At 42.5% G+C, this 23,286-nt stretch overlaps 1 protein-coding gene and 1 long non-coding RNA gene across 30 annotated transcripts in view; both read left to right on the forward strand.

The window, feature by feature from the left end:
• The window catches only part of ZMYND11 (zinc finger MYND-type containing 11), a 111,956-nt gene that overhangs the window by 61,460 nt on the left and 27,210 nt on the right, over positions 1 to 23,286 (forward strand). For 10 of the 29 annotated variants that reach the window (XM_083466911.1, XM_083466918.1, XM_083466913.1 and 7 more), the window contains 3 exons: positions 9,255 to 9,414; positions 15,299 to 15,343; positions 21,726 to 21,887. In XM_083466911.1, the coding sequence (XP_083323037.1) occupies positions 9,259 to 9,414; positions 15,299 to 15,343; positions 21,726 to 21,887 (363 nt within the window). In that variant the 5' untranslated portion in view covers positions 9,255 to 9,258. The remainder of the gene's footprint in view (positions 1 to 9,254; positions 9,415 to 15,298; positions 15,344 to 21,725; positions 21,888 to 23,286) is intronic. The other 19 variants (XM_083466932.1, XM_083466909.1, XM_083466915.1 and 16 more) reach the window with 3 other exon arrangements.
• On the forward strand, positions 9,421 to 14,433 carry LOC310689580. Its single transcript, XR_014517523.1, has 2 exons — positions 9,421 to 12,488; positions 12,692 to 14,433. It is a non-coding gene; the product is annotated as an uncharacterized lncRNA (long non-coding RNA).

Below are 23,286 nucleotides of genomic sequence, written 5' to 3' on the forward strand. Positions count from 1 at the left end.
GAAGTAAACACAACCTTGAATAAGGCATTAATTATAGTTAGCACCCTGCCTGAACCCTAAACTGTGGCTCATGTTGACTTAAGGTTTGTTCAAACAAGCCAGCTTCATAATCCATTATTTGAAGTTTGCTAGTTTCAAATAAACCATGGTTAACCTTCACCACAGCTTGTCAGTTTGGACGACACACCAAGCTATGGTTAATCTAACCTGGAATCAAAAGCTGATAAACTCTTCTTCAAGAGGAGAGGGTAAGCATTGCATACTCAAGGTTCATTGTGAGTTGCTGTTGTCATGCAAATTGTGCCTTCATGTGATACCTGAACCGGTCCAGTGTTAAAACTGTTTTGGTTTTGTACCATTGACTAAAGGTCTGTCTCAGGGGTGAGAAATTATTACTGTATTTTGCGCCCCATAGGACGCTCCGGCCCATAGGACGCACCTAGTTTTTTGGGGGGGAAATAAAGATTTTTTTTTATCCCCCCCCCCAGGTGCGGGGCTGGAAGAACCAGGTCGGGGAACAGTGGGAAGGCACGCTCTGCCTCCCCGCTGTCCCCCGAGCTTGTGGGGCTGGCGATGGAGAGAAGTGCGCTGATTCCGGGACTGCAGGCAGCTCTGCGCCGCCATCCGGAGCGGGGCGGGACTTTGCGCCCCGCTCCCGATGGCCGCGCAGAGCTGCGCTGATCCCGGGACTGCAGGCAGCTCTGCGCAACCCTCGGAGCCGGTCTCCCGAGGGTTGCGCAGAGCTTCCTGAAGCCTGGAGAGCGAGAGGGGCCGGTGCGCACCGACCCCTCTCGCTCTCCAGGCTTCAGGGAAAGCCTGCATTCGCCCCATAGGACGCACACACATTTCCCCTTCATTTTTGGAGGGGAAAAAGTGCGTCCTATAGGGCGAAAAATACGGTACTCCAAGAGACCTGAGTAGTTGCCCAGTAATGGGCAGCAGACTGCATGCCGTATCTATTGACCATTCAACTCCATGACAAACAAAACCCAGAGGGTCAGCTGGCAGAGTAAAAAATGCACTTTTCCCCCTTGAGGATGATAGCAGGAATAAATTAGCAGTTACGATATTAAGGGAAGCCCCTTGTTGAAATCAGCTTTAAACCGATCAAAAGCCCTTTCATTTACAGAGGCAAAAATAAGATGCTGTCTTTTCTTCTGGTGTTTTTTAAAACAAACCCCTATTCATACTCTTCATTCCTTCACCATTAAGGTGAGCTGCATGAAATTGATATTCTTGTGGCTTGTTGCTTTTGGCACAAGAAACACTGGCTTTCTGTTCTTGTAACACTGTTTTTTTATTGTAAATTAAAATGTGCACCTATTTTGTCTGTACATGTATAGTTTATTCTCGTTTTGCACGGCTGCCATAACTATCATCCCCAAACATTTAATTTTGTAGTAATCTCACCAAAGCTTCTCCAGCTTCTATGGAACAGCTGCTTGGGGAATTACAGTCTATAGGCGCAGTTTACAGGCTACTTTGCCCAAGGATCCTCTCACCTTTGCTACTGCTGCAGGGTTTACTTTCACGTAATTCAGTAAGCAAAGGATGGGGTCCAAAGGTGTTGGAGAACTCCACCTGCTTCTTGCTTTACTGTAGTCCAGAATTCTTGCACTTTGTTATATTTCCACCATAAGTAAATAATTTTTTGTTCTTTCATGCATTTAAATTGGTTTGTCCCTATAAAATTGTCTTGCTAGGATGCTGTATTTCAAAAACAGGTTTTTGCTTACCTGTTTTAATTGACATTTTAAGTTTAGTATTGTGCTAGTTATGTTGTTTATTTACGTATCATTTATTGTATTTTTATTTATATGCTATTATTTTGTTTTAAGTTACATTGTAACTTATCTGGGATACACACACACACACACAGAGTGGTACCTCGGGTTACATATGCTTCTAGTTACATACGCTTCAGGTTACAGACTCCGCTAACCCAGAAATAGTACCTTGGGTTAAGAACTTTGCTTCAGGATGAGAACAGAAATCAGGCTCCGGCGGTGCGGCGGCAGCAGGAGGCCCCATTAGCTAAAGCAGTGCTTCAGGTTAAGAACAGTTTCAGGTTAAGAACGGACCTCCAGAATGAATTAAGTACTTAACCCGAGGTACCACTGTACCAGTATATTATGAGGAGTGGAATATAAATACTTTAAATCAATCAGGCAGTCAATAAATTTTCAATCCAGCAGGCCAAAAGCCTGCAAGAACAGAAGCATTTTGAGTAAATGACAGAAATTCTAGGTGCTACAACTGTTCCATGTGCCTGGTCCCCATTTCTGTAGTGGGGCAAAACAAGAGAAATGAAGGATCTGTAAGAAGCAGCTGCTCCGAATTATGGAAAATGTGGGCAGAAGGGGAGTTCAGCGGCACAACTGCTTTTGTGGCTTGTGTAGGTGGGATATTCAGTCTAACCGCCTGAGCTGTAAGTTAATGGCATGTTTGAGTGTGAATGTACAGTGAATTTAATTGCTGGAACAAGCTAGCCTTATCTGCATGAAAATCATTACTTCTGACAGAACTGACCAGATAATGAGCATTATATGAGGTTGCATGTTGCCTGAGGTATTTAAAGCGTGAACAAACAGGATCACCTCTTAGGTCTGTCAACAGCTTCTGCGGAAATGTCAGGCAGATTTCAGTGTAATTCCATCTGCTGTGCATCTCTCAATCCAAGGCCATGCATATGAAGCCTTGTGTTTTTAAGTAAATTAGCTATTTTTAAGGATTCCGTGCAGTGGCGTAGGCTCTCGTGCCACGTTAAACCATGGTTAATTTTTAACCATCGTTTCACTTGAATGAACAGAACGCTAGGGCACACTTTTCAAAAGTACCCTTGCCTGCAGCGAACCGCGAGCCTAGACTTGCTGTGTTGCCCAGACCAGAGCTCTTGGCATGTTTCTCTCTTAACATTGTGTGGTAGACAAGGTTTGTTCTTGGCTTACCGCTCATGGTTTGCTCATAGGAAACAAGAAAACCACAATCGTGGCTCAGACCACACAATAGGAGTAGCAAAGCATGGACTTTTGATTAGGGCGCACCAACCAGCTCTTCATTTGCATTAGCCATAATTAAACGTTGACTGTGGTTTAACATGGCACACGAACGCGGGAACTGTGTGATTGTAGTCCAGCTGATTTTAGGCATGTGAACTGTTTAACTGTACGATAGTGACTGGACTGGGATGGTCCCTTGCGTCTTTTAAGTGTAAGAGGAAACCGGATGAATTACAATAGAACATTTTTCTTTTGGCTGAAAGAGAATTCAAGCTTCCGAGGCTAGAGAAGTCTTGTTTGTACAAGTTTGAAAGCTTGCCTTTTATATTTAATATTGTTGTTGTAGTTTTTAAAATACGTAATTGAATATTGCTTGTAAAAACCACCTTGGTAGGATTCATATCCTGAAAGGTGAGCTGTATAAAAAAAATTGCAGTACAGTGGTACCTCTGGTTACATACTTAATTCGTTCCGGAGGTCCGTTCTTAACCTGAAACTGTTCTTAACCTGAAGCACCACTTTAGCTAATGAGGCCTCCCGCTGCTGCCACGCTGCCGCTGCGCGATTTCTGTTCTCATCCTGAAGCAAAGTTCTTAACCCGAGGTAATATTTCTGGGTTAGCGGTGTCTGTAACCTGAAGTGTATGTAACCTGAAGCGTATGTAACCCGAGGTACCACTGTAAATAAATAAAAATTTCCACCAATGCAAACAAAATGTTAGCAGAAAACTATAATATTTCCAGAGTAGCACTCTGTGTGTACCTTGCCCTCATGCAGTTGTGTACATTTTGAAAGGACTTGTTTTGATGTTATTTTGCAGATAGAACTTTTTTTTTTTGGCCCACCTTTATTCCTGTAACCCGAAAACTAGTGGATTCAGATGGCAGCTCCCATCGTGAGTCTGTATTGATGCCCTTAGATAGCAAGTCACTAAAGCCTCTTAGAGATATTAATGAGGTGAGGAGGCCTTGTGCATTCAGTGAATGTAGCTCAACTCTGTGTGCAGTATGTTGCATATCTGCACAGTTCCTATTGCATGCACCAAGTGTACGATTCAATTTGCAGGCAGTGAGAGCGAAATCTTCCTGCCGCAAGGATACCTTCTGCCCTGCATGAGTTCACTGAAAGTGCAGAGCTCCCTGAATGTTCAAAAGGATTTCAGCTTCGCTTCCTCTTTTTGTGTAACGGGAATAAAAGTGACACCACAAGAGTTCTGTGGTGAGGTTCAGCGAGATGAGACTATTTTGGGGAGCGTCAGAGACATACGTCTCAATTGTTTTATTCCTTTTGTATTGTGCCGTATAAAAATACAATCAATAAATAATACAGCCATATGCGTAATGAAATTTGAATGGTAAAAACAATAGCTGGCACCTTCAGCATTCGTATTTATACAGATCTTCTTGACAGGCTGGCATTACTCATAATTCAAATGAGTTTGCATTTTTAAGAGTTTTGAAACTTGAGTGGTCCCCCCCCCCATATTGGTAAGAAACTGAGTGCGTTAGGCATTATTTAAACCAAAAGGAATCATAGAATCATAGAGTTGGAAGAGACCACAAGGGCCATCGAGTCCAACCCCCTGCCAAGCAGGAAACACCATCAGAGCACTCCTGACATATGGTTGTCAAGCCTCTGCTTAAAGACCTCCAAAGAAGGAGACTCCACTACACTCCTTGGCAGCAAATTCCACTGTCGAACAGCTCTTACTGTCAGGAAGTTCTTCCTAATGTTTAGGTGGAATCTTCTTTCTTGTAGTTTGGATCCATTGCTCCGTGTCCGCTTCTCTGGAGCAGCAGAAAACAACCTTTCTCCCTCCTCTATGTGACATCCTTTTATATATTTGAACATGGCTATCATATCACCCCTTAACCTCCTCTTCTCCAGGCTAAACATGCCCAGCTCCTTTAACCGTTCCTCATAAGGCATCGTTTCCAGGCCTTTGACCATTTTGGTTGCCCTCCTCAGTAGAGTTGCTTGTTTATATCGTAGCATTTAGGGTGAGCTTGTTCTCTTGCGCAGGATTCCTGCTGCGCAACCTTGTAGTAATCTAAATGGGTTTTGTATTCTCTGTTTGTAGATGAGTAAATTCTGAGAAGCCTGAGCTATAAATACCAGTCTACTGAGCTGTGACCTAAGTTTCTTCCCCCCTCCCTCCCTCTTTCTCTCTCTCTCTCTCCCTTCTGTGCCCTGTGGGCAGACAGCCTCATCTGGCCAGATTAGGAATCTAACAAGTAGATTATCAGGAAGAACCTCTTTATTTCAGCAGACAGGTCTTTATTTTAGCTAGTGGAGATTAGCATTAACTTCCCCTGCCTGAGAAGTTGCAGTGAAGACGGTTGTTTCAGCCTCCTGGCCCCTTAAAGGCTGGTTCGGTGTCTTAGGGGAATTAACTTTGTTTCTCTGCCATGTACTTACCCATCTGCAAACATATTTGCTTTCCTCCTCCCGTCTGACTGGAAAACAGCCTAAGGAGTGTAAAATGCTTCCCAATCTGTTGACCAGAGGCTGAACGCAAATAAATTGCCTCAGCTCCCTTCCTCCAAGGTAAGGATAATCAGATCTTTCAAGAGAACAGCTACGAGGGGTTGCTTTATCTCTGGCTGCTGTGCAAGATGGTTCCTTGTGCCCCATTAGCAGCAGAAGCCAACTCCTTGTGTTAGTAACTAACATGCACGGGAGTTTTCTCCTTGCTTTACTTTTATAATATCCAGGACTGTCACTCTAGCGTCTTTAAGATTTCTGCTTCCCCCTCTTCCATGGCTTTTTTTGCAATCACTCAATGAGAGAGGCAGCAGAGGAGGGCGACTAAAAAATGGCGGACATGCAGAAAGTTCTAGAATGTCGGCATAAGCAGGCAGCCTTCTGGCTCCAGTCCATTGGCTGACAGGTCTCTGTTGCTTAAGGCCTGGGGTTGGAGCCAGCACCATTTGACTTCGTTCTTATCTGAGTACCAGGAGAGCAATTGGACGTTTTCTCATGCTAAAATACACCACCACTTCAGAGCCTCCTGAAAGGTTACTTTCCTTTTCTAAAAACAAAACCGTCCTGGTGTTTTTTCTTCTGTTTTCTTCAGTAGCACTTGCCTGCCATCTTATTTTATTCTGTCTGTATACTTCTGGAATTATTATTTCTTCTTCTGCACTGATGTTTCTCTGGCGGGAAATAGAACATCTGTAAGGTGTTTTTTTTAAAAAACACACAAAACAAAATAAAAATTGCATTGATACCTACATTAAATTAGTGCTTTTATACCTGCTTTGTTGGCTATACATACCCATGACAATACATGCACTAAAATTCTAAGACTTGGAATCATGGATTTCCAAATTCAGTTCATCTCCATTTCAGCTTTCCATTGCTCCTCCCTGGTAAACTCAAGCCTAGTAGGTTTGGTCTGGTCTGGTCTGGTTTGGTCTGGTTTTGTTTTGTTTTGTTACTTCCCTTGTTATATTGTCAGCCATTCAGAAAAGTCCTTTTATTCTTAATACTGCAGGACAACCTAATTCTCTTGAAGCTTTTGTAAAGAAAGTAGCTTCCCAAACTTGGGTCTCCAGCTGTTTTTGGACGACAGTTCTCCTAATCCCTGACCACTGGTCCTACTAAGTAGGGGTGATGGGAGTTATAGTCCCCAAGCAGCTGGAGACCCAAGTTTGGGAAACGCTGTTCTAGGGTACCTGTCACAGGAGCCTATTACATATAGTATCCATCACCACCAAAACAATCTGTTACATCCAGTGTGGTTTTGCGTGTGTGTGTAATTTACTATGTGAAAGCATGAGATATCCACATGTGCACTTGTGTGGAAAGAGAGAGATAGCCCTTTAAAAGAAAGAAGCAGCAGGTTCTCTCATTTTGCATTGTCTTGCCATTCAGTTAAAAGAAGATATTATTGATTATTGATATTATTATTGAAGATATTATTCTACATGCAATCAAATTGTCCAAGACTCTTCTTCTTTGGTGATCATGCATAGCCAAGTAAAATTGTCTCCCATGAGTATTGTCTTAACAATGTGTCTTTAGTGATTGTGGAGGCCAATTCTGGATCCACACGTCCTTCCACAGTGGGGACATAGATTTCTGGGCAGTAGTTGATCACGGTGAGACTTTGCCAAATGTGCTTTCCTCTTAGCTCATTTCTCCCGTTTGTCTGGAGTTTGTGCTTCTTCAAAGTCCAAGATGCCTTTGGTAGAGGCTATTCCCCAATTGGAGTGTTCGCAGGCCAGTATTTCCCAATGATCTGTGCTTATACTGCATTTTTAAAAATAGATTTGCCGTGAGAGAGTCTTTAAACCTCTTTTGTTGTCCACTGACATTTCACTTTCCTTTCTTAAATTGGGAATAGAGTAGTTGCGTGGCGAGTTCCCGCCCCCCACCAAGATAAATAAACACACGAGACACCATAATTAAGGTTAATTGGGCGAATTAGGCCACAACTTTATTGAATTCAGGAATGAGAGGCATTGGCTTAGGCATTGGTCCTAACGACTATCCGGCTCCAGCCCATTTGCTGGAGACACGGTGAAGGGTTAACACTGATCGGGGGAGTCTCCCGCTGAGGCACGTCGGCTAAGAGCTCCCCCGGGTCACCGCTCTGGGGCGTGCCTTTGGCCCACACCTCCATAGGCTTCGGACAGGGCCACGCCCCCCCGGAGTCCTCTAACGGACCACCCTTCGTTCACTGGGGGGAGGTGATGGCGTTCCTCCCCCCCACACATCCTCTTAACCCCTTCTTACCAATGCCTACCGCCAATGCCGAAAAGTTGTGACGAGTTGCTACGAGGTAGGCGAAAAACCAAAAGGCTGGAAATTGCCAATTGGGAAAAATTCCTACCATGCCCCTTGCGGCGACAGGCCGAAGCCCATAGCAAAGTCAGCCTACCTAAATCCCAACTAAAGGGAGGGAGGGTGGGGAAACGCGGGGCAAGCCGGAGAAGAGAGGGCGAGCCCCCTCCGCTCCGGCCCTAAATAGGGCAAGCCACGCCCCCTCCAGCCAGCCGATTGGCTGGCCGGGAGGCGCGGCCGGATGGGATTCCCCTGCTCTCGCGGGGGCTGAAACCAGCCCCCGCTCACGTGGGGAAGGGCGTGATGCCCGCAACCCCACCTCCTTGGGGCAGGCCCGGAAGTGGCTTTGCTTTGGAAGACGATAATCAGGCACCCATACAAGACTAGAGTAAGAAGAGGCTGCAATGAGGAATTAGCATATCAGAGTAATCAACAGGATCCCTCACCCCAGTCCTCTGTTTTTAGAGGGGCAGCTCTCCAATTGTCTAAAACTGCACAGCCACTGTGCATATGTTCCCTTGACAATAATACTAGACTTGGATATTTTTCTTTTCTGCCAGTTCCCATGATACATTTACCACGTGTTACCAGGGATTTGGCAAGCTTTGATTCTGCTTTGATGCTTTTCCATTCATGCTCCCAAATTGCTGGCCAGCCCATGATGAGCTGGAGGTTTCCTTTGCATTCTCCCAATAGTCACCCCCCTTAAAAGGGTTAGGCAGCTTTCTGTCAGCGCTGTTGTGCATTGGCTTGAATGAAAGTTGTTATGCTAATTAACACCATTGGCAGGCTTTTTTGTTTGTAGATCTTCAGTCTCAAATGGAGTGCTGGGTGGGTATAGGAGGTGTAATCTCATTATTGCCTTCTCTTAGCCCTGGTGGGTAATGGCCAGTTGCAAAGGAAGACTTCTGCCCTTTCCCTTTCCACAGCAATGTGACAGTTCTTTCCTTCCCCATAAAAGCAAGACCAAACTCTCTTGCAGGAAGAGATCCTACCATTCCAGGAGCTGTGGCCTGTTTCCAGCAACGATAGTTACTTCTGATGGAAGCTTAAATGTTTTTTAAGTTACCGTATTTTTTGCACCATAACACTCACTTTTTTCCTCCTAAAAAGTAAGGGGAAATGTCTGTGCGTGTTATGGAGGGAATGCCTACGGGTGGCATGCCTACGGATTTTCCTCCTCTAAAAACTACATGCGTGTTATGGTCGGGTGCGTGTTATAGAGCGAAAAATACGGTAATTGTAGTAGAGTTTTCTAAAAAGGGAGTCCTAAAAATTATGAACTTCCTCGGTATGTATGATAACAGCGTACGCGGAGTATGAAAGTGTTAAGAAATGCAGAAATAATGGGTGGAAAAAACTAAAACGTGTTTCAGGATGTTTGAGTAGACACCTCCGTATCGGAAAGTAGATGCAAACATTAAGTAAGATGCTTTTGTAAGAACTTGTTTTCTGCTCTCTTTGCAGGTATATGTCTCGGGTTCATGGTATGCACCCCAAAGAGACCACACGCCAGCTTAGTTTAGCAGTGAAGGACGGCCTAGTTGTTGAAACCTTGACAGTGGGATGTAAGGGATCTAAAGCTGGTATTGAGCAAGAAGGATACTGGCTTCCTGGAGATGAGATTGTGAGTATATTTCCCACAAGGCTTTACCTTGCATTTCCGGGTACGTTGACTTGCAATCTTGCTACTTGCAGTGTGTTCTTGCAGCTTGTGCACGGGGCCTCAGGACCGCTTGCTTTTTTTTACTTACTGGATAGAAAGTTATTACCCTTCCGCAGTCTCATGTAGCTATAAGGGTTTTGGTTTCCAGCAAATGATGTTTTAGAACAGGGGTTTCCAAACTGCGGCCCGTGTGCTGCCAGTGGTCCACAAGCTTCATCGAAATGCTGTGTGAGAATTTGTGATTGAAGATGGCACATTCGTCACGTTAAAAATTCCTGCTGGTTTCTCATTGTCTTTTTATGGCTTCGTTTATTTATTAAGTTGTATTGTAATTTGAATTCCACGGAGCTCAAATTGTAATACAAAAATTTACAATGAGCAAACAATAAAAAACCCGATAAGATAAACTTACAATTGTTACAACAGGCAGAAAAAAATCATTAAGTGGTCTGGGAAGACAGATCATTGGCAATTTTCAGGTGGACCACGAGGGGGGAAGTTTGGGAACCACTGTTTTAGGACCAAACTAATTATTTCCCAGATGAGAGCCTCATAGGTGAATGAAAGAAGTTTTATTTTTTACAAAAAACAATATACAGTCGTACCTTGGAAGTCGAATGGAATCCGTTCCGGAGGTCCGTTCAACTTCCAAAAGGTTCGGAAACCAAGGCGTGGCTTCCGATTGGCTGCAGCAAGCTCCTGCAGACAATCAGAAGCCATGTTGGACGTTTGGGTTTTGAAGAACGTTTGCAAACCGGAGCACTCGCTTCCGGGTTTGCGGCGTTCGGGAGCCAAAACGTTTGAGTCGCAAGGCGTTTGACTTCCGAGGTACGACTGTAATGGGTTTTAGCCAATGCTAGTCCTACTCAGAGTACGCTCATTGAAATAAGTGTAACTAAGTTAGCCATGCCCATTAACTTCAATGGGTCTACCCAGAGTAGGACTAGCACTGGATACAACCCAGTGTGTATAGATAATGTATATACATATATGCATATGGGGAGATTGCTATTCTGCTTTTGGGCTCCCCATAGCATCTGGTTGGCCACAGTGAGAACAGGATAGTAGACTACATGAACCATTGGCCTGATCCAGCAGGTTCATCTTATGTTACTATTCTTTAGCCATAGATTAATTTTAAGGAATGGAAGTAGGCCAGGATCAAAACACCTTCTTCAGTCTGAAAATTCTAACCTTAATTCCCACCCCCCTCAATAACATACCATGTCACAAGCTCCTTTTGAATACGCTCCCCCCAGTTTCAAAGGAGGAGAGCTGCTCTTTAGGAAGCCTAAGCCCAGAGCACACGGAACTTGTCGTGTAGGTTCAACGGATCCAGGCCATAGGGTATCAGTCTTAAAACATGGCCCAAAAGCGGGGAGGGTGGAGAATTTCGCCAGGATGTCTAGGGATAGATGTTTGCTCTTTAATTGCCCTGTTCTGGAAGGTTATATTTGAAGCACCTAATAATACTGGTTGCTGTTGGCATGGGTATGACCAAGAATGGCTGTTCTTATGTTCTTTTTGCAGAAGGGTCCTGGATGAATGCCGTCAGAGGAGCTACCATGCAAGAGTTTAGGAGGCTCACTGGGTGTAGGGGTAGGATGGGGTGGCCAGTTTTTGTCATTTAAAGTCCTGATCATTAGGAGAGACCAGGACCTCTGGTTGGGTGAGTGGCCCCCAGTTTGGCTTGTGAATCACCACAGAGACCAACCCTTCCCTATCAGATTTATGGCATTTGGGTCATAAAAGTTGGGTGCTTTTATCTATGATGAGTTGTTATTACGTTCAGTGAAAAATTAGATGAAAAATTATTACAAATCACTTGGAATAATGCAACAGTGTAGCCTGACTCAATCAGAACTTTCTAAAATATATGCTTATTTAAAACTTAATTTACATTTAATTGTACAGTATCAGTTAGTATGCCGGGACCCTGGGAAAAGATTGGCTGTTGAAAAGTTAATTCTAAATGGCTAATTTTTAGGTAAATTATGGACTCAGAAATAAGGTTACAATGCTGAATGAAGGCATTTACAAACCAGTTCCTTGAAGAATAGTAGAATGCCAGTAACCTCATGTGACAAGGCCATAGCTGTCAACCTTCCCTTTTTTTGTGGGAAATTCCCTTATTCCAGCGCCGTTTCCCGCTGCTTCCCACTGCTATCCCGAATTGTTAGATATCCCGTAAATTGTCCCCAGTACAGGTGAGGCTGCTGATCCCTTATTTTCGAGGTTGCTGATCCCTTATTTACAAATCTGAAAGTTGACAGCTATGGACAAGGATAATCGCTTAATAATAATATGATCCAATGCATGTTTACTTGGGAATAAGTTCCATTGTTTTCAGTGGGGCTCACTCCCAGGAATGTATGTATATCATTGCAGCCTACATTTAAAATGGACGCGGGCAGCGCTGTGGTCTAAACCACTGAGCCTAGGGCTTGCCGATCAGAAGGTCGGAGGTTTGAATCCCCGTGATGGGGTGAGCTCCCATTGCTCGGTCCCTGCTCCTGCCAACCTAGCAGTTCGAAAGCACGTCAACATGCAAGTAGATAAATAGGTACTGCTCTGGCGGGAAGGTAAACGGCATTTCTGTGCACTGCTTTGGTTCGCCAGAAAGCGGCTTAGTCATGCTGGCCACATGACCCGGAAGCTGTATGCCGGCTCCCTCGGCCAATAAAATGAGATGAGTGCCGCAACCCCCGAGTCGGTCACGACTGGACCTAACGGTCAGGGGTCCCTTTACGTCTACATTTAAAATGTTAAGGAATTATATCCATACCAGAGTAGCAGAAACCCTGCCTTAGAAAACAAAAACAGATTTTGAAGAGCTAATTTAGCCAACCTTGTCCCAACGTGGTGATCTCCAGAGATTGTTGGACTACATCTCCCATCATCCTTGACCGTTGGCCATGCTGGCTCTGGCTGATGAGAGGTGGAGTCCAACAACAGTTGGAGGGCACCAGGATGGGGAACACTGATCTAGGGAAAAGAGGACAGGATCGTTCAGCTGTAGACAGCAATTCAAAACGGTTGTATATATTTACAGGTACCTTTTGTCCCTTCGTTCCATTTTTGCTTGGAGAATTTCTGCTGGTCCCTGTTTCAGCTGTTAATTTTTTCAAGTTAAGAACCCTAATATTCTTGACACGTTTTACATGGCCCAAGACATAATACCATATCAACTTTGTGGTGCTGGACTCAAGTGTTCAGTTTGGTTAGTAATGCCTATGAGGTTTGTGTCAGACATGATGTACGTAGGGTTGTGTGCACTTTGCACTAAAGGAAAAACAAAATCCACCCCCCCCCCCATATTGCCAAAGTAATTCATACAGAAGTGGCGATATATAAATAAAGCAAATCTCCTCATCTTTCCCCAGTCTGCATAATTATTATGCTGCAGTTACTCAAGCAAAGGCACATTAGCTTTATATAGCACTGAAATACTGCCCCATCAAAATTTAAACATCTTCTGAGCTCTCTGACTTTAGCATGCATTGCCCATATTCCTAGCCAGAAGGTGGTGGAGAAAGTGAACTGAGCTTTTCAAAATGCTGGAATGTACACCCAAGTATCATTTTCTGTGGATTTTCTGTGCTCGCATGGAATTGCAGAATATGTACAGTCTTGTATGCTTCTATTAAAAAAAAGGGGGGTCCAAGAAGGTGTGAGATTCTTTTTCTCCCCATGTACATATGGACCACATTTAAAAGGATTTCGCCCATTATAGCTTCCACACTAATACTATTCTTGCACCACACTGCTATAGCGAAGATTAATTTAATTAAATCAATTTGGAATGCTGAGGTGAAAGGTGTTGTATAAATGCAAACTTTACATATCTTCTGTAATTAATGAAGCTGGGTTTTTTTTGGCTTCAGTTTGTTTAATAAATACCCTGACTGACATTCATTTAGAAACTTTAACACTGTTTTTTTTCTCTTTAAAAAAAAATATTTAATTACTGGTACTGCCATCACACTGCCCCCTTCCACTACCAAATGCTGTTCTTGGCACAAAAGAATGAAGACTCTTGGTTATCATTTGTTTTTTCAGTTTTCATGTGTCCAAAATATTTACTGGGCATAGGCATTGTCTCTGAATGCACCAGATATGCCTTTGGTTCATTTGAGTTCTGATGCAGATGAGCTGCATTTAAAAAAAAAAAAAAAAGTTTGCTTGCATCCTTGATCCTTAGTACACCGTGATCCAGCTGCACATGTGTATAATCTCACTCACCTTGGGGCTTTAGAAAATAGGGGTAATATACAAGACGTACTCTTGTAACATGCAAAGTAACCCTGACTGCCAGTTATTCTGTTCCAGGCCTCCATGTCTTGCGATCCTGCACAGCTCTCACAACTCTGTATGCAATTCTATAGAACTTCCCAAAGACCAAGTGCAAAAAATAAGACATTTGTTATTCCACCAAGTGTCCGTTTCTTTAAATAATAGCTTTTACATAATGCGTGCAGTGCCAAAATCACATTCATGTGTAATACAGGGTGTCTCAAAGCCAAAGTTCCTTCAATAAAGAGAAAAGGATCTCTACAAGTATACTTGTTGCTAAAGGATAATCCACAGACGGGCAAAAAACCCCAGTGCACATCCTCAGGAGTATTGCAGCTTTGCTGTCAATCACTCAAACCGCAGTGGCAGTGCCCCCCAGCTGTGTGAAATCCTAAGCGGGATGCCTTACTTTTATGTTTGGTCTTTGGGAGGTTCTATATAATTGCATACAGAGTTGTGATCCAGCACATCGTGAATGCCGCCCACCAGCCGTGTATGGTGAACCCACCTGGGGTTTAGTAAACCTGTTGTTTTGCGCTCTTGGCCTTTGACCGAGGGTTGACAGGTACCTGCCAGGCCATAGTAGATGACTGGAGGGCTATGTTTAGCTTCATGGGTGAGAAAGTTATATTTGCACTATGTGTGTGTGTGTGTGTGTACGTACACACACACGCACGCACGCGCACACACACACACACTTAAAAAATCAGAAGCACAACTACTCTGGATTACCAATTAAAAAGGTTAGTATCACAATGAGTTCTTCACCTGTTTTTAAAGTGCAGTCCCAGAACCACATAAACACTTCCCCTTATAGTCTACAGGTTTCTTTTTCCACTTGCACTGTGTAATTTTATATTAAAACAACCCTACTCCTCCCTGCAATGGCAATGTTTTATCAGTCAGCTTTTTGATCATGTTCCCCATTGTCTGCTAGCTAGTACACTGGCCCCACTAGCCTCCCCTTCTACATGTAAGGATATTACTCTTACAAATTTGCACCAGGTTTTCTGATTACTTTCAACAGTCACCCCCAAGGTGCTATTGTCCCCTGCTTTTTTATTTTATTTTTAACTTGCATTTTTGAAATTTATGAAATGTGGAGACAAGTATCTGATAAAGCATTAACATTGAAGCGCTTCCTGGATATTCCAAAGGGTTGACCACCAATGCTGTATGTCATATGATACAAGCATTTGCTTCTTCCCAGGGGTTATTCAGTGAGCACGTCAATCCCTCTGCTAATTCTGAACGGTGCCAGCGACTGGACCATTTTGGTTCTGTCCTTGCTTTGAGTGTGTGTTTTCCTAATTAATTTTAACTGCTTGGGAAAGCTTTCAGGAGGCCAAAAAGGGAAGAGGGGTAAATGGGTGTAGATAAAGCAGTCCATATAGTTTGCTTTAGGGGGGGTAATTGTATAGTCAGGATGCTATCTGTAACAGTGTGCTTTCCCCATATCCATGTTTCAATTCGTTTTAGTCCTATGTACCTCAGATGGGTTCCAGCACAGAGACCATGTGTTTTTGTTTTGTTTTGTTTTTTATTTCGAAAGGCCTACAGTATGCAGCCTTTCTCCCGGACAACAGCAAAAATCAAGGTGAACAACTTTTGCACTATGTAGTCTTTGAATTTCCTTGTTATATTCTCTTATTTCTGTTGTGCATTAAGGATAGTCTAGAATTGTTGCTTCTGCAAATACGTATTAATAATGCCTGTCATCCATGTTCCATGCAGTTCTGAGATTGACCTGCACAGGACTGTCGTTTAAAGTATTATTATTTTTCTTCTTCTTCTTCTTCCTGGGGAACTGGAAGTGGTTATTCACATGTTTTGCCACAAGATGTAAAGTTGCAATGGTTTCCCTTTTATCAGTTGTTTCTGGGAGTAGATGATGACACCTGGTGGCAGACTTGGCAAGTGCAGAGAAGGACTTTCGTACTTTCTAGATCTGCCATTATTAGAACACTGGCGGCCAGATGTTAAAGTTATATAAATACCTCCTGTCTCATGCGAGGAAATCACATGGCAAACATCCATGTACATCCCTGGCCCTGCAAATGTTCCAACACATATTCAGATGGTAGGCATTTAGAAACAAAAGAGCTTGATATTTAAAAATAGTGATAGGATACACATGATATCAGCAAGAGACATTTGCCAGAATTACCCCTTTGGCATTAGGATGCATTTCTGTCCTTGCAATTTTACTACTGAATTTCTTTTTAAATTTAGATTTTAAAATCTTCTGTCCCTGTAATTTTACTACTGAATTTCTTTTTAAATTTAGATTTTAAAACCATTACCTTTTAATTTTTAATTGTTATTTTTTAATTGGAGCTTTATACATTAGTGGTGCAGACCCCTTGCTCCTACCCCATTGACACAAAGACTAGCCTCCTACCCAAGTTCATATTCCTCCCCCTTTCTACCTTCTTCAACATGGTTATGCAATTTTTCTTCTCTTATTGTGAATCTCCTTCTCGTTTTATATCTCTCTCTATAAACGTTTCTCCAAAACTAAGCTTTAAAAATTGGTGATGAAAATGCTAAAGAAAATGCTTTTCCCCCTTCAACCTGTGTAATTATTCAATGTATCTGAATGTCGCCCTAAACCATGGTTTGGCACAAGGGTGAGAACAAGCTGCAGGTGAACGTTATACTTGTGCACCTTCCCTTCCTGTCATCCAGCACAGCTGCAAGGAGGAGTTTGGAGACCTTTTTTGCTTCTGTTTTTCCTTAAACACATGTTGCCATCCAAACAGACAAAACAGTATATGAAGTCGGTTAGTTTCTTGCAAACCTTAGTTAATGTTAACCACAGTGTGTCAGTTTGGATGACACAACAAACTGTGGTTAAGTGAAAACGGAAGCAAAGGTTTGGAACACCTTATTGTGGTTGTACTCCGTGAGAAGAGGGGAGGATATGATCTGAGGCTCATTGCAGTTTGTCGTCGTCACACTAAACCATGGTTTAACATGACATCTGAATTGAGCTTTTGTCCATGACTTGGTAATGCCATTATGAAGGACACACTTGAGATATCCTTCAGTTTATATTTATTTAATGCTACTCAAGCATATGGTAAAAAACAAACGAACCACCTGTCATTTTAAGGCTCTGTACCTGTGTTGCAACATAATGCACTTCTGCTATGTTGGGTGGTGGATGTTATAAAGATGGTTCAATCCTAGTATGTCAGACGACTAAGCAGAACAATCTCCTTTTCACCAAGGATTTTATACTAGGGGATTTTATACCAGGACATAGGATTCTGACCTGGGTCACCTGGATCCCAGGTTGCTTCGAAGCTATGTGAAAAAGCCCTTAGGTGCAACGCAGCAATAAGGCATTCTGTGCTCGAGTTAGTTACTAGTACTATATGAACTTTGCGTTAGCGATTTGGAAATCTCAAATTTTATCACCTCTTTAGTTTTGTTTTTGTTAGCTAATTAATAGTAAGGGCCCAATCCAGAGTGTCCTTTGCACAAGCCCTATTGAAATCCATGTGAGTTGAACAAGCCCTAGTAGTGCTATTGTACAGTGTTCTTTCATTTAAATGGGAGGTTAAGGCTATCAGTGGCTGCAAGCCATGATGGCCACACTTTACCTTCACTGTCAGAGGCAATACATCTCAGAGGCAATACGTCTCTGAATACCAGCTGCTCGTAGTCACAGGTGAGGAGAGTAACGTTGCACTCAGGGGCTGCTTGCAGGCTTCCCATAGGCAACTGGGTGCCCGTGAGTCTAGATGGACCTTCGACCTGATCTAGCTAAGTTCTTTTTATGGCCCTTGAAGAAAGACTTCCCAGTGGTGGATTGTGCCAAAACATTTTCTTCTTAAATTGGGTCTTTGCTGCTGCTGAGCATTTGGGCAAACCTGTTCAAAGAAGAGGAAGGGGAATCCAGTGTGAGAAAGCTCATTAGGATTAACACCCCTTTAGTCTTTGGTAAATCATATATCAAATGTAAGAATCAGGTGTTTTCTTTCTGAAACATTTTGATCTGTGCTATGAGTATAGCTCTAGTATAGTTCTAGGGAGGAGCTTATAATACGAAAAGGCAACAGAAAGTAAAAGTCAACACCTTTATTTTATGCTACTGGTGTAGAATACATTGCACGTGTCTTTCTGTTTTTAATATTGTAGTTGATAGTGAGTCTAAAGAAAAGTTAAGAGGATTGGTGTTTTGCTTTGTTTTTCTAAAGCAGAAAATTGCTGTGATTGTGCAGATCACATGGGCTGCTCTCACAAATCATACCTTCATATGAGTGAAAGCCCCACATATATGCTCATCCGATCCGAATATGTTGTTAGGGTAAAAGAACACATCTAATCAATGGGCTGCACCCAACTAAGTCATACTCTGAGTAAACCCATTGAAATTGAAGGACTTAAGTTAGCAAAACTAATGTAAGGCCAGTGATTTCAAGGGTCCTACTCTGACTTTTCCAGGCCCAAAACATTTGGGTTTCTGTGGAATTTTCTTAATTTTCTGCTTTGGTCATGTTAAGGCACTACGCAGGTAGGAGCACCCAGGTGTGCTCCATCCATGCACAATGCAGTTATTCTGGATTCTGATAGATTATGGCCAATATATTTAAGGCAGTGAAAGAACTGATACTCCCTGAATTTGACAGGAGTCAGTGCCAGTGAAAATTTCCCAACTGAGACAGGCTTCTTATAATATGTAATATGTCTAGAGAGATTGCTGGTGGGCTCAGAGGCTGAGACTGTTTCCTAGACTTGATGCAGACACATCAACTTCAAAGGCTGATGAGAAACACTTCATATTCACAAAATGAAATAACAAACGAAGGAATGAGATATTTCCTTTTTTCACATAACATAACACTATACAGAAGTTAAAATTTAGGGAGACAAGATGAAAAAGAGGACAAGTCTCCTGTAATAATATTTTATTATTATTATTTATACCCTGTCCATCTGGCTGGACTTCCCCAGCCACTCTAGGCGGCTTACACTACATATAAAAACATAGTAAAACACCAAGCATTAAAAAAACCTTCCTGATACAGGGTTGCCTACAGATGTCTTTTAAAAGTTGTGTAGTTCTTTATCTCATTGACATCTGATGGGAGGGTGCCACTGCTGAGAAGGCCCTCTGCCTGGTTCCCTGTAACTTCATTTCTCACAGTGAGGGAATCACCAGAAGACCCTCGGAGGAGGACCTTAGTGTCCGGGCAGAACGATGTTGGTGGAGACACTCTTTCAGGTATACTGGGCCGAGGCCATTTAGGGCTTCAAAAGTCAGCACCAACACTTTGAATTGTTCTCGGAAACGTAATGGGAGCCAGCGAAGGTCCTTTAGGACCTGTGTTATATGGTCCCAGCAGCTGCTCCTAGTCACCAGTCTAGATGCCGCATTCTGTATTAGTTGTAGTTTCCTAGTCACCTTCATAGGTAGCCCCATGTAAAGTGTGTTGCAGTAGTCCATGCGGGAGATAACCAGGGCATGTACCACCCTGGTGAGACAGTCTGTGGGCAGGTAGGGTCGTACCTTTAATAGTTGTGTAGAAGCATGAATTTTAGCAGATACATGCTGTCATGCAGCTGTTAAAGGCGCAGCAGCCCTGTTCTTTATTCACACGGTCATCCTATCTTAATTCATAATACATTACTGAAGTAGAGTTAGGAAGAAAAATGAGCTCAAGTTTCACCACCCTAGGTGTTGCAAGATCTGAGTCTCACACACGAGGGCCGCTTGCGGTGCGCTGGTTCACATGTCCCATTAAACCACGTTAAAGTTTATTCTGAACCATGCCTTAAGGCAAGTGAGCAGCGTGCCCTGCTCAAACATTTTTGAGTTGCTCCTCCAGCTTTGGTTTCCTAATTGTGATTTGCTTGTGGGAAACATACAATAAGCACCGATTTGCACATAACACGAATCCAGCCTCTGGGTTTTTTTCCTCCCTGGTGCGGCAGGAGCAGAGGAGGAGCAAAACACTCTTTCATATTGAACGATTGCTTATTTTAAAGGATGGTTTAAAGGGATGTGTGAACAAGCCCAGCATGTCTTCTGAGGAGGCTTCGCTGACACCGCCAATAATCTTGTCGCTTCAGACGACAGCTTCAGTTGTTCCTGCAGTAGAGTTGCCCCTATCAGGGAAAACAGTTGGAAATTGCCACTAGAATATTTATTTCTTTGTTATTTGTAGCATAAAGGCATTGGTCACGATCCAGGATAGCTGATTGTGCTGCGCTGAGGGATTTTTGTTTTTGTTTTCCCTCGCAGTGCGCATGGCTAGGAGTTCAACTTGAACGGAAATCATGTACACTTATTTATTATATTGAGTTCAGGTTCTTTTTTTCTTTTTTTAAGAAGGTATTGAAGAGCATTTGAACACATTTTACCCATTGGTTGCTTAATTCCTTCCCACTGACATCAATGGGGTTTAAAAAGGACTTAGCTTTGGCTGGATTGTGGCTCATTCAGAGTTGGGAAATAGAAGTGGAGAGATGAGAGACAACTGTTACTTTTTTTTCTGAATTGTATTGAGAAATCCTATTTATAGGCTTCATTTACACAGTTGAAAACGTTTGAAGGACCAAGAACAAAATTAGGTCAAACTTTCCAATATTTGGATTGATTGAAATCGCATTGCAAAAGGTATGTTAAAAGAAAAAAAGGAAGCTGCTTAATGTAGCCGTATTCTAAAGTTTAAAAAGACGCCTGTTTTGTTATGCTCTGCTTGTAGGTTCTCATAAATTTCAAAACTTCATCCCATTTGTGGATTTTAGTTGAACTTGCACCAGGAGTCCTGAGCTCTTACATGGACCTCTGCTTTGACCCAGAATAGGTCAACTTCAACAGATCTTTCTGTTTTATCCTGAAGGCCTATTTCGATTTTTTAAAAAAAGCCAATTTCAGTGAAGGAAATGAGAATTTATAAACTGCAACCTTTCCAATGAACCCAATCAGAGCAACAACAAACTACAAGGCAGCAGAATTTGGAAGGAGGAGGGAGATGGTTGAATCCATATAGCGTTAACCTCCAGCAAAAGATCTAGATTTGGCAATTATGTGTACTTCACATTTCTGTTGAGTTTGAGCTTTCTCAGGCTTGGTTCACACTTAGGTGGAAGAAAGTCCTCTTCCAGCTGCATGGGATTTTGAGGAGAGGAGGATGTCCACCTGTGTTCAGCTCAGTCACACAGGACAGTATCTCCATCACTCCATGCTCTTGGAGAGAAATCAGGAGACTGAGGAGCCACTTCTGCTCTTATCCTACAGCTGCCCATCTTCCTCTGCAGCTCTGACTGTCTTTTGAAAACAGTGGCTTCTTCCTAGTCAGGGGAGGTAAGCTATATAGAATTTGATGCTTTCCAAAGGAAGTCATAGCTGCTTAGACAGATTGGTGTGGGGTTGCAATAGCAACTCCTGTTCCTTTTTTCCTTTCCAATAATTCAGGTAAGGTGAATTATCTTCTGAACTTTGCTTGAAAGGAGTTCCCTAAATTCCTTAACGTCCCAAACAGCTGGAGGTGGATTCCAGTCCACGCTTTCAAGCATATAACAGTGGTATAAAATCATGGTTTTAGCGGCCTAATGCAGAGAGGGTACTCTCATCACCTTTCTTCAAGAAAATAGAGGTCGTGTAGGGATTTTTATAAAGCTTGCATTATTCAAGCTTGCACTATTAATTTCTTTTAGCAGGGCAGTTTTTCTGTATAGCATATACAGAAATTGCATATATGTTGTGTTTGTGTTGCTAACCAGACACTCTCATAACAAGCCTTTCTTGGAGGTTAAAACCTTAGTGTCCAGTCATCCAAACATTTGAAAAAAAAATTAGGGTTTCAAGTTTAAAAAAGAATTGAATAAACCATTAAAGAGGTATGGTAATTAAAAAAAATATTTATAATGCCTAACTGTTACTAGACTTCAAGAAATGTGCTTTGCTCATGGCTGTTTCAGATACTGACAGAATGTTCTATCAAATTATTTTGTATTTTTTGTAGGACTGGGAGACAGAAACTCATGACTGGTATTGTTTTGAATGCCATTTGCCCGGAGAGGTGTTGATATGTGACCTGTGTTTTCGTGTATATCATTCCAAGTGTTTATCTGATGAGTTCAGGCTTAGAGACAGCAGTAGTCACTGGCAATGCCCAGTTTGCAGGGTGAGTACATCTGAGCTTTCATGTGCTGAATAGAGACTTGGTATTTGTTATTTCTAGTTTCAAGAAGATGTTTCTGGCCAGGAGAAAACACCCAGTTTTGCCTACTGCAGGGATGGCGAACCTGGACTTTTTAACTGGGACCCTTAACTTTCAACAGACCCAGCCAACATGGTCAGTAATTTGGGATGATGGGAGCTGTAGTCTACTAACACCCAGAAGGTCACAGGTTCCGCCATCCCTGCCTAAACAATGCATATGTTAAGTGCAAATCCGGAATATGGTCAAATTTGGATGTGCCTGGGCAAAATCTAGAAAAGCCTGCTGTCAATGGGCATTTCTTGAGACAGACATTAGAACAAATGTTTTGCTAGATTGGTCTGAAGCAAATCATGATGTGCCATAAGCTGGAATTCCAGAAATAACCTAAGTGAATCCTCAAATCAGTCTTGGCAGACGTTTGTCCTGGTCAGGCAAGCTGTCCCAAGTGTGGAAAGCTCCAGTCTATACAGAGAGAGTTCCACAGTCAGTTTCAGTAACAGAGCTCCCTCCTCCGATTCAGTTCATGGTGCTTGGAATCTGTGGGCACAGATCAGATTCATACACACACATACCCCATCAGAGCACACGCAGAACTTTGATTCGCAGCCATTTTATCTTTTGCATTTGCCTCGATGTTTGGCGCTTCCTACATTTGCCCAAGCTATCCAGATATGTGTTAAGATTTGGGGTTCTCTCATAACACAGATGATGCAGATCAAATATAAAAAGAAAATGTGCATACCTCCAGAAGGTCTGCATTGTGCTGCAGCAAAATGCGTATATATATATATTTTTCTTCTGAACTTTACTGATGTTTATAAATGCTACATAAAACACTGGGTTGAGATCCACTGCAGTTTTTATTCAGACATTATAGATTGAGCTAATATTTTAGGTTCCCTAGAATTTCTATAATGCAAGGGTCTTTTCAGTCCAAATCTCTGTTTTAGTATTTTTCTTTAAATCACTCAAATACAAATACCAGAGTCTTTAAGCTTTTGGTTCTCCCCGCCCAATAAGTCATAGTTTGGGGGCTGCGATGGCAGCGGGGAGAGATGGGAAATGAGAATTTCATATTTGCCATGTTCAGTTGATGAGGCAGGTAGGCTTTTCTCCTCTGCTTTTCCCATTTAACTTTCCTATATATACGTGTATATATATATATACACATGCATACATGGAAGATGTGTTGAAAAGCACTGGGGCTGTGAATAAACGATCGTTGTAACTTGTATTGTTGCAAGTATGCTCTTGTTTATAAGCAATAATGAGTCTGGTAGCAAAAGTAATGGAAGTTCAATATAATTTGGAGTCCATTGATAGAGGGCTAGGGTAAGCCATGGGTTCCATTTGGCCTCAG

Source organism: Podarcis liolepis, assembly GCF_965112155.1.
Source record: "Podarcis liolepis genome assembly, chromosome: 12".
NCBI lineage: Eukaryota > Metazoa > Chordata > Lepidosauria > Squamata > Lacertidae > Podarcis > Podarcis liolepis.